Below are 12,026 nucleotides of genomic sequence, written 5' to 3' on the forward strand. Positions count from 1 at the left end.
GTTTATAAGTTGGACATGTGTCTTTGCGAGACCGCGAGTCGAGGCTGAGCAGGGTTTGGTGGACCAGCGATGGCCGGGAAGAATGTGTGCGTGTCCGACTTTGAGGCGGAAGCCAAGAAGGTTCTTCCTAAGGCCGTCTACGACTACTACCGCTCTGGAGCTGAGGAGGAAACCACGCTGGCTGACAATGTTGCTGCATTTAAGAGGTACACACCAGTCGACATGAGGAAGATTACAAGACAATAATCAACTATGTTTATGACAAAAATCACTCAAATAATTTTGTCATTCAAGGTTGGTCATATGTGCTCATTAGCCAGCTGTGTGTCATTCTTGTCATATAACGTCACTCCTAAGAAATGTTTCATACATGGTAACTATCGGTCAGTAATCCATTCCAAAAGGTCAAACCAAGACCAATTCTTATAAAAACTAAAGCAATTTCCCCATACGTAATGTCAAACCAGGTGCCAAAAATATGAACACATTTTATAGAGAATAATTATAGTTACACATGCAGATTCAAATAGGTACATGAACATTCGTCATCCCTTTTACTTATATTTCTCGAGCCACACCTTTCTACTTTGCTAATAATTCTTTCTGTAATTCAACAGTGTCTCTCACCTTCGTTATCAACTTGTTAGCACTCGCAACTTTCTTTGGCCCCATCGTGGCTTATTTTAAAGTTGTCCTCAAAAAATGAAATAACAATTCAAAAGCACAAAGCTTGTGAAAATATTTGTTTGGGCACTCCATTCTGTGGAATGACACTTGAGCAAACTGACTATTTTGTTACACGGTGGTACGGAAATCTTGGTTGGAAATGACTTTGTTTGTTATGTACTTGCATTTCCACATTTGTTTTCAATATGCTACAACAGGGGTGTTAGTTCTGGCCGCCTCCTTAATAATGTGAATATTAATGTATAATTGCCTCATGTATTACAACACAATTGTCTATGAAGTTGCATCATGCACCATACATCTATCCATTTTCTAGTGCTTGTCCCTTTCGGCGTGGCTGAAGCCTATCCCAGCTGCATTCGGGCTCATCGCAGGTTGCATAATCAGAAAATAAGAAAGTTTAAACAACATTTTTTCAGCAGTAAATGCTAATTTTCCGTCAAACTTAAAGATAAAGATTTCATTAAGTAATATTAGTGTAATATTAGTATATTAGGACTATGACTATATCTTATGTGTAAGGAAGATGAGGTGCTTTAGCTTTCACAAGCCACATAATACGATGTGTACTACAATCTCAAAAATAATCATATTCCATATCACTGATAGCAGTTGACACACAATATTCCTCTTTGCAAAGACACTTCTCAATGTAGACTACAGAGGAAAATCTAATTTAAAACATGTGTATGCTCGTACAACACTTAAACCTTTAGCATATCCGTACGTGGGATTAAATTATCGAATGGATTAACCAAAGAAATCAAACAAAGCACCAATATGATTCAGTTTAAGAGACTGTTCAAACTACAAGTGTTCACAAGGTACAGGGAAACAAGAATTATGATGAATATCTTGAACCATTTTTTTTTTTTAGATAAAGTTTATTTATGTATTTAATATTTGTTTACTTACTATGGTAAATTATTTATTTATTATTTACCTATTTAACAATTCACTGTTCTGATTAAGTAAGCTTCTTCCTACTCCATTTCGGCTGTGCTGTAATCAAACAACTGAAAATATGTGATGAATTGCATTGTATCGTATGCATGTTCCAAAACAACTGAAACTGAACTGAACAGTTAGCGCATCTGCCTCATGGTTAACTCGGGTGTTTGTTTTTTCCTTTCGCTTTGCATGGGTTTCCTCCATTACTGAAACACGATTATAAGCTTAAAATTCTTCACAGGTGTAAACATGAAAGTGTATAATTGACTGCACGACTCAGTTTGGTATGATTCAGGTCAATTAAAAATTCAACTAACATTTTTGACAGAATAGCGCAGTTTTGCAAAAATTGTTCTTAACAACTAAGCGAACAATATTTACATTATTTCTGATTTGGAAAAACTGTTTTGGTTTTTGTCTGACTTTTGGGAAAAGATGACTAAAATGGACAGGTTTGTAGTTGCGATCCATCAGATCTTTACAGAGATTGAGCGTTAACTAATTACACTCTTGTAGTTATGGAATACATTTCTGCTTCTTTCCAAACATGCATGACAGCGTTGTTTGTCCGGAAAAACTAATGAACATGTTTTATTGAGGGTTAGGACACCTGATAGGGAGCGTGTGGACAGGATCAAACACACGATAGTTTAATGAACATGTGTACTACTTACACTATACATGCAATACAGTGTCTTATCATTTTCCATTAGTTAGACACACAAAGTTTTGTTATTAATATCCATGCAATCACATAAAAGAGGGATGTCAACTCATTTTCATTGAGGGCCACATCGCAGTAATGACTGCTTTCAGAGGGCCGCTTTTTTAAAATGAATTTACATTATGCATGCGGGTAATAACCTGTGATTAATCACGATTACCGTATTTTTCAGACTATAAGTCGCAGTTTTTTTCAAAGTTTGGCCGGGGGTGCGACTTATACTCGAGAGCGACTTATGTGTGAAATTATTAACACATTACCGTAATATATCAAATAATATTATTTAGCTCGTTATGTGTGAAATTATTAACACATTACCGTAATATATCAAATAATATTATTTAGCTCGTTCATGTAAGAGACTAGACGTATGAGATTTCATGGGATTTAGCGATTAGGAGTGACAGATTGTTTGGTAAACGTCAGAGGTGGGACCAAGTCATTGTTTTGCAAGTCACAAGTAAGTCTCAAGTCTTTGCCCTCAAGTCAAGTCCCGAGTCAAGACAGGCAAGTCCCGAGTCAAGTCCAAAGTCAAGACTAGAAAGTCTCAAGTCAAGTCCCAAGTCCTGCATTTTGAGTTTCGAGTCCTTTCAAGTCATTTTAATCACAGACTAATACATTTACACAGATTGTGTATGTTTTTAAAATGCTGTATTTATTTATTAAAACCAAGTGCATTTGAAATTGCAGGAAAAAAAATAGTGCTGACATTGCAATTCATAATAGCACTATTAACCAGTCATTTTAAACATTTAACTCATTGCTTTACAGAATAAACACATTTGGAAAAACACGTTCAACTGTACTAATTTGCACAAAAGTGTTAACATTGTATTTCCATGTCATATTGCAATGTAGCTAGTTCCACAGCAGTTTCCATCCTGTTCTTACCTTATCTCATTGATCTCATCTCATAAAGTTTGTGTGTTTATGTCTGCGTACACATGAATAACATAACAAATACATGAAAATAACAATGAAGAGAGTCGTACTTTTTAAATGTCAGGGCCCTATGCTATATGTACACATATTCTTAATATAGTGTATATTTTAACTGACCTTTATTTGACTATGTTTGTCTTTTTGTAGGTGGCTAAAATGCGCGGTGCTGCTGACTGTCGTCTAATGTTATGTTACTGTGTGATACATTGACTAACGTAACGTTATGTGTCGGTACCTCATGCAACCCTGCTTAAAAAAAAATCACTTGACAAAAAGTATGGAAAGGTAGCGAACTGCAGTGGATGCAACAGATTGCCGTGTTTGCAATGACGTTATAACCATAGACATATTATAAGTAGACGCCGCATTGGCTGCTGTGACGCGAGCAATTTGGCCGCCATCTTGAAGTGGTGATGAGGAGCCGGCGAGCAGCCTAAACTGACAGTTGACAGGTAGAAAACAAAGATGCCGGGCGGTGTTCAGCGTTTTCCTGTGAAAATGAGCGGACTGTTGAAAATAAGAATTGGGGGATTACTTTTCACAAGTAAGATTTAACATTAACGTACTATTGCCTTCCGCCTCACTGTAGCTGAGATAGGCACCAGTGCCCCCCACGACCCCAAAGGGAATAAGCGGTAGAAAATGGATGGATGGATGGTTGTATTTTGTGAAAAGAATATTACCACAGAGTTGTGAAGGAGCAAAGATCTTCCATATTTGTATGTGAAAATCACAAAGAAATCTTCTGGAGGAGGATGACGCCCCTACAAATATTTGGTTTACAAACTTTCAGCCCCACCTAAACCAAAATTCACCAGTCACCAATGATTATGATGCATTCTCATTTTAGGCAAAGTATAAGACAATACTTTAACAGTATGTATGTAACCAGGAATAAGTCTTCAAGTAACAATATTCACGTACTAACATTGTTGGGTAAAACAGAATTTAGTTTTATTCTGAATCCAGTCAAACAGATTGGTGGTTTTAGCTGATATAAAAACTTACAGGTTAAAGTTAAAGTACCAATGATTGTCACACACACACTAGGTATGGTGAAATCTGTCTTCTGCATTTGACCCATCCCCTTGTTCACCCCCTGGGAGGTGAGAGTAGCAGTGGGAGCCCGGGTATCATTTTGGGTGATTTAACCCCCAATTCCAACCCTTGATGCTGAGTGCCAGGCAGGGAGGTAATGAGTCCCATTTTTATAGTCTTTGGTTTGACTCGGCGTGTTAGTATATGTTTACGTTTAAGTATTTGGCAGACGCATTTATCCAAAGTCACATACATAAAAATTACATATAAAACTATCACTGAAAACATGATCATTTAAGGGAAGAATGTAATAGAACATATTAATACAAAGTGTCAAGACAGAATAAACTCCCTGCTGCTGCAGCAACAGAGATAGTCTATAGGTCCCTAAAATACATAGATATCTAATGTATTCATACATTGTTTATGTAGAATATATGCATGTATATATAACCTAATCATATTGTATCTTGAATTAAAAAATAGCTGACCGTTTTTTCCCCCTTCTCTGGGATTATATTCCCAGTGTTGATCTGAGACGTCTGGTCATTTATAGCATATATAAATATTCTATTACTATTGTTGCACCTTTCCTGCTTCCGGCGCCTGGACCGTAGTCAAGGAGCGCAGGGGAGATACTTCTCCAGGGCCGATTATTCTCGGGGCAACACCCTTTACTTTACCCGGCAGTGGGTCTTTACAGTTCCGGACTCTATGAGGATAATGACGAGTCCAGTTTTCAGTTGCAAACTCCATCCATCCATCCATCCATTTTCTACCGCTTATTCCCTTTCGGGGTCGCGGGGGGCGCTGGCGCCTATCTCAGCTACAATCGGGCGGAAGGCAGGGTACACCCTGGACAAGTCGCCACCTCATCGCAGGGCCAACACAGACAGACAACATTCACACTCACATTCACACACTAGGGCCAATTTAGTGTTGCCAATCAACCTATCCCCAGGTGCATGTCTTCGGAAGTGGGAGGAAGCCGGAGTACCCGGAGGGAACCCACGCATTCACGGGGAGAACATGCAAACTCCACACAGAAAGATCCCAAGCCTGGATTTGAACCCAGGACTGCAGGAACTTCGTATTGTGAGGCAGACGCACTAACCCCTCTGCCACCGTGAAGCCCCAGTTGCAAACTCGTGGCTTCTTTATTTTGGTCTCACTTCACCGTCAACATCCCACACACACAAACACTAGCCACTCCCCCGCCCTCAGCGCTCTCTCTCTCTCTCTTCGCTCGCCCACTCACTTACTGACGTCACTCGCCCGCTGCCACACACACACACACATACTCTACTCTCATAACACTATTAAGCAAACTATGAATAATAAAACGCACCAAAACATGTGTCCTTTTATCATAGTTACACGTATGACGAAAAAGCGGGTGAAAATCAGTGGTTTTTAATGAGGTAAAATGAATGAAATGCGCCGACAGTTCATTGCTCCTGCCAAATGAATTGCACTGAGTGGAGCAGATCACCACTCCAAGATGGCGGCCGCGCGTCTCGTCTCCTCAGCGCCAGTAGCAGAAGCGCTCTAGGCTGCGGCTACTTATGATATGTTTATGGTTCTAACGTTAGCAGTGAGTTTACAGCCTCACTCACTTAACTGCACACCAAATAAAAGTCACATTACTCAACCAATAAACTTTAGCTTACAATCAAAACTTACCCTTCTTTGTGCATCTTCAAATGTCGAACGGAATTGGAAGTTGTTGCGTCTACATATTCGAACTGCATGTTTTGCATACGGCAATTCGTTTTTTGTTGACCAAGTCGTAGTTTTTAAACCCGAACGAAACCAACTTTGGCATATTTTTTTCTCAATTGCGCGTTGTTTGAGAACTATGCTTCCTTGGTTTTCCTGCAATTTGATTGGATGAGTCCTGTGGGACCAAAGCAACAGTACTAATTTGATTGGCTGTTGTACTGAGAGCATACAAGCTGAAGGGAACACCACGCAGACAGACATAAGTACAAAATGAAAGATACGGAGTGCTCCTGAATAACTTTTTAATCTTTGGGTTTCGGGGAAAGTAGCAAGTCATATCAAGTCAAAAGGCTCAAGTCCAAGTTAAGTCACAAGTCATTGATGTTAAAGTCTAAGTCGAGTTGCAAGTCTCTTTACATTTTGTCAAGTCGAGTCTAAAGTCATCAAATTCATGACTCGAGTCTGACTCCAGTCCAAATCATGTGACTCGAGTCCACACTTCTGGTAAACGTATAGCATGTTCTATATGTTATAGTTATTTGAATGAGTCTTACCATAATATGTTACGTTAACATACCAGGCACTTTCTCCGTTGGTTATTTATGCGTCATATAACGTACACTTATTCAGACTGTTGTTCACTATTTTTATTTATTTCAAATTGCCTTTCAAATGTCTATTCTTGGCGCAGGGTTTTATAAAAAAAAACTTCCCCATAAAATGTGACTTATACTCCAGTGCGACTTATATATGTTTTTTTCTTTCTATATTGTGCGTTATCGGCCGGTGCGACTTATACTCTTGAGACTTATACTCCGAAAAATACGGTAACCGAAATGCATTTGCATTTGATTGTTAGATTTTTATATATATATATATATATATATATATATATATATATATATATATCCATCCATCCATCCATTTTCTACCGCTTATTCCCTTTTGGGGTTGCGGGGGGCGCTGGCGCCTATCTCAGCTACAATCGGGCGGAAGGCGGGGTACACCCTGGACAAGTCGCCACCTCATCGCAGGGCCAACACGGATAGACAGACAACATTCACACTCACATTCACACACTACAATACGAAGTTCCTGCAGTCCTGGGTTCAAATCCAGGCTCGGGATCTTTCTGTGTGGAGTTTGCATGTTCTCCCCGTGAATGCGTGGGTTCCCTCCGGGTACTCCGGCTTCCTCCCACTTCCAAAGACATGCACCTGGGGATAGGTTGATTGGCAACACTAAATTGGCCCTAGTGTGTGAATATATATATATATATATATATATATGTATAAAACTTGCTTTAAAATCATAAATAAAAGGTGACAAACAGATACTTAACGATTTGTTTTTTCCTCCCAAAAATAGTTTTGCAATTCAGTACATAATTATATAAGTGGCATGATCAGATGATATCAAAGTTAAAATATGTTTTTTTTTTCTGTCAAAATTGAACGAATTAATGCATTTCGTAAAAAAATAAGTATTTTATTGAATCCCATTTTTTCCAGGCTTTCGCAGGCCGCGTAGAATGATGTGGCAGGCCAGAACTGGCCCCCGGGACTTGAGTTTGACACATTTCTCATAAAAGAAGGGTGTTTTATTGCTAAATTCCTATTTTCCTTTAAAATGACAAACTGTGCTTTCTAAAAAAAAAAAAACAACACCTAATAATAGTGCACAAGCTGCATGGTCGATAAAAAAAGGCAATCTGACCGTGTATAGGTGGCGCCTGATCCCCCGGGTGTTGAGGGACGTGTCCTCGGTGGACCTGTGTGTGTCTGTGCTGGGACACCAGCTCACCATGCCGCTGTGTGTGGCAGCCACCGCCATGCAGAGGATGGCTCACCCCCATGGAGAGACAGCTACTGCAAGAGGTATGGACACAAATGGTAACATCCCAGAACTGGCTGGTCATCGTTTCCACGGATACCTCACCTCAGAATCAATTAGTATAGGAGAGGGGAAAATAGGACAAGTCTTGAGACGCTTTTCTTAAAGAGAAAGAATGTATGTTATTGGTCAGTACAGCAGAGAAAAAGAGAGAGAGGACAAAGGAAGACGCAAAAGAAAGTTTATGAAATGTGTCTGCATTTGAATAACACTGATAAAACATGTGTTGAACGTGTTTAAAAAAAAAAGTAATATTGCTTAGGCGGGACACATAATCTGCACAGTAGGATTGTAAATCAGAGGGCAAGTGATACTGCACATTTTGGTACCAATCTGATACCAAATAAATACAAGGCCAGTATTAGCATCCAGTACATGAGCATCCTTGCGATAATCTGGCATGTTTACACAATATCCTGTGTGTTAATGTGTTCATTGCAGTGCATTGGGCTTAGGGGGGGGAAAAAAAAGTATTGGATGATATTTGCTTGCATTTAAAATCTCCTATATAAACGCAGTCCTGCAGCGTGTTAACTTGTGTAATGCAAGACAGCCAGTTAACATCTAAACGTCCTCTAATAAACACATCTTGTCTTGTATTGTAGGGAAGTCATTTAAAACCAGACAAACTATGGAGGTTAGAGGCTACCAGGAGCGAGCGGCTCCACAACAGCTAAGCACACGATAGCACAGAAGCTAGACATATAATTGCCCTAAATTGGACAATATTGTATTTGTAAATATAAACAAGTATCAAATAAGTGTAGTTGCAAATTACTTACATCTACAAAGATTCCATGGCGTATTATCCAGTAACAAACGTGTCCGTATGCTTCAATTAGTCATGCCCTTAACTTAATGAAATATTGTGACCACCAGATGCCGCCAAAACAAATGAACACTTCACTTTAAAAAGCATTAATCTGTCATATGATTTCATACCTACTGTTGTTCTGAGTTACTTCACTTCACTTTTTTTCTAACATTCAGTTTCAATTCAGTTTATTTTCAGTCTAACAAAAACATATTCAAACATGGTTCATGATTCAAAAATGAATAACATGACTGAAACAGGCAGAAGCAAAAAACTTATATGCCCAACATAACATTTTTTACATTCAATTAAGTTACCTTTTCTAATAATTTTGTAATACAAAAAGAAATATAGTCATTCAGCATTTACATTTAAGTTGCCCTTTAACAAATAATACAAAAATATGTACTTACAGACATGCACTTTTTTGTAAATAGATAAACATACATACCTTCTAAATACAACATTTAACCAAACAAACACATTTCTAGTTCACATAGCTTTTTAAAATACATTGTGACATGTTCTTTTTGAAATTAAATACTGAGTCACTCATTTTTATTTCTTTACCAACAGAATTCCACAAATTAACACCGAGAACAGATAAACATCTACGTTTAACAACTAATCTTGCTTTTGGTAAAATAAACTTAGATTCATCTCTTAGATTGTATTTGCTGGTCTGTAGACAGAAGTATTTTTGAATTCCTTCTGGAAGAGTATTTATTTTTGCTTTGAACATTATATGTGTTATTTTATAATAAACATCCATCCATCCATCCATTTTCTACCGCTTATTCCCTTTTGGGGTCACGGGGGGCGCTGGCGCCTATCTCAGCTACAATCGGGCGGAAGGCGGGGTACACCCTGGACAAACAATATCTTGAAATTTCATAAGTTTTGATTTAACAAATAATGGATGGGTATGGTCATAATATCCTGCTTTGCAGCAAAACAATATCATTAATTATGGTTTTAAAAGTGGTTCCCCAGAGTTCTACACAGTATGTCATGTATGGAAGTTTCAAAGTATAATAAATTGTTAACAAATAATTATAATTAAGTAATTCTTTAGTTTTATACAAAACACCAAGTGTTTTTGATATTTTTGTTTTTATATAATTTACATGTTGTCTCCATGATAATTTATAGTCAATTATAACTCCCAAAAACTTAGTATCAAAGACACGCTGTCATAACTAGGCTTGGACGTGGATTGTTTCTTCGATGCAGATGAGGATCAACACGAGCGAGGCGTGGATGTGAGTACATGGTTTATTAAATAAACAAACACTGTACTCAAAAATAATCAAACTACGGGCGCTCACAAGGAGGTATAAAACTTGGCTACAAAATATAAACAGGAAACAAAAACACTTGCTCGATTGGCATGAATGGACTAAGAACAGAAACAGCACGATGGCATGACTATAAACCACTAAAAAAAAACACTTACTGTGACAACAAAACCAGGAGGCAAAAATAGCAAGGTGCATGGCAGGTGATGGCGGGCATGGAGAATGAGCAGCAAGGTCGTAGATAACAATGAAAGTTGGAACGGCATGGTTATTGAAAGTTAGTGTGAAGATCCCAGGACGAAGACAAGAAAAAGAGTGACTTAAATAGCTGTGATGATTAGTGAAAACAGGTGAGGCTGAGAACAGGGACGTGACAGGTGAAAACTAATAAGGTTGGCATGGAAACAAACAAAACCAGGAAGTGCAAAAACAGAACAAGAGTCCAGAAAACAAAAACATAACATGACAAAAAAAAACATGATCCATAGGTGTGACACACGCTCAATTTTATCTCCATTTATTTTAATATTTACTTCATTAGATACCTCAGTTTTGGTACCAAATATCATAAATTTAGTTTTAGCAATATTAAGTGATAATTTATTCATATCAAACCAGTTTTTAAGCACTGTCATTTCTTGTTCTATTTTTACCAAAATCCATCCATTTCTACCGCGTATTCCCTTTCGGGGTTGCGGGGGGCGCTGGCGCCTATCTCAGCTACAATCGGGCGGAAGGCAGGGTACACCCTGGACAAGTCGCCACCTCATCGCAGGGCCAACACAGATAGACAGACAACATTCACACTCACATTCACACACTAGGGCCAATTTAGTGTTGCCAATCAACCTATCCCCAGGTGCATGTCTTTGGAAGTGGGAGGAAGCCGGAGTACCCGGAGGGAACCCACGCATTCACGGGGAGAACATGCAAACTCCACACAGAAAGATCCCGAGCCTGGATTTGCACCCAGGACTGCAGGAACTTCGTATTGTGAGGCAGACGCACTAACCCCTCTGCCACCGTGAAGCCCATTTTTTACCAAAAGCTCATTAAATTTTTTTCCAGAACAAAGGATAGTTGTATCATCAGCAAACATAAAAAATGTTAAGAAACTTGATGCATCACAAAAATCATTAATGAAAATTGTAAATAACTTAGGACCAATTATAGAACCCTGAGGAATTCCACAAACTATATTTTTAAATCCACCTGAACACATTGTTTTCTATTTTCTAGATAGCTCTTGATCCAGGACAGAGCTGGCCCTCGGATGCCGTACTTATCCAACTTATTTATTAACTGTCTGTGGTCAATGGTATCGAAGGCCTTTTTTAAATCAATATAGATGGCTATTGTAAATTCATCATTATCCATAGCAGTACTAACCTCCTCTAGCATATGCATTACTGCATACGTAGTTGTTCGATTTTCCCTAAAACCATACTGCTGCTGCTTAAGTAAGGTTTTTTTTTCCAGAAAATTATTTAACAGTTTTGTAAAAAGCTTTTCTAAAATTTTGGAAAATTGAGTGAGTATTGAGATCGGTCTATAATTTTCCATAAGATGCTTATTTCCGTTTTTAAAAAGAGGAATAACCTTTGCTATCTTCATATCATCTGGGAAGTATCCACACTGGAATGATTGATTACGTATGTGAGCCAATGGCTTAGCAATTAAATGAATACTTTCTTTAATAATGACCATATCTATGTCATGTATGTCTGTAGATGTTTTACTTTTAAAGGCTCTTACTGTTTGAATTATATCCACTTCCGTTACTCCACTCAAAAACATTGATTTTAAATTAGGGTTTATTGTGTTTTTAGTCAAGCCTGTGTCCTCATAAACAGGTATTTTTTTTGCAAGTGCAGGGCCCATATTAACAAAATAGGCATTAAATTATTCCACTATTATTTCTTTTTTGTTTAGTTTTATATTATTATCATTTATAAAG

General features: G+C 38.1%; 1 protein-coding gene across 1 annotated transcript in view; it reads left to right on the forward strand.

Moving 5' to 3' along the window:
• hao1 (hydroxyacid oxidase (glycolate oxidase) 1) overlaps window positions 1–12,026 on the forward strand; it is a 27,268-nt gene continuing 15,242 nt past the window's right edge. Inside the window, exons 1-2 of the mRNA XM_061884207.1 lie at window positions 1–206; window positions 7,790–7,941. Coding sequence (XP_061740191.1) covers window positions 70–206; window positions 7,790–7,941 — 289 coding nt within the window. The 5' untranslated portion in view covers window positions 1–69. The remainder of the gene's footprint in view (window positions 207–7,789; window positions 7,942–12,026) is intronic.

The sequence above is a fragment of the Nerophis ophidion genome, linkage group LG23 (genome assembly GCF_033978795.1).
Source record: "Nerophis ophidion isolate RoL-2023_Sa linkage group LG23, RoL_Noph_v1.0, whole genome shotgun sequence".
NCBI lineage: Eukaryota > Metazoa > Chordata > Actinopteri > Syngnathiformes > Syngnathidae > Nerophis > Nerophis ophidion.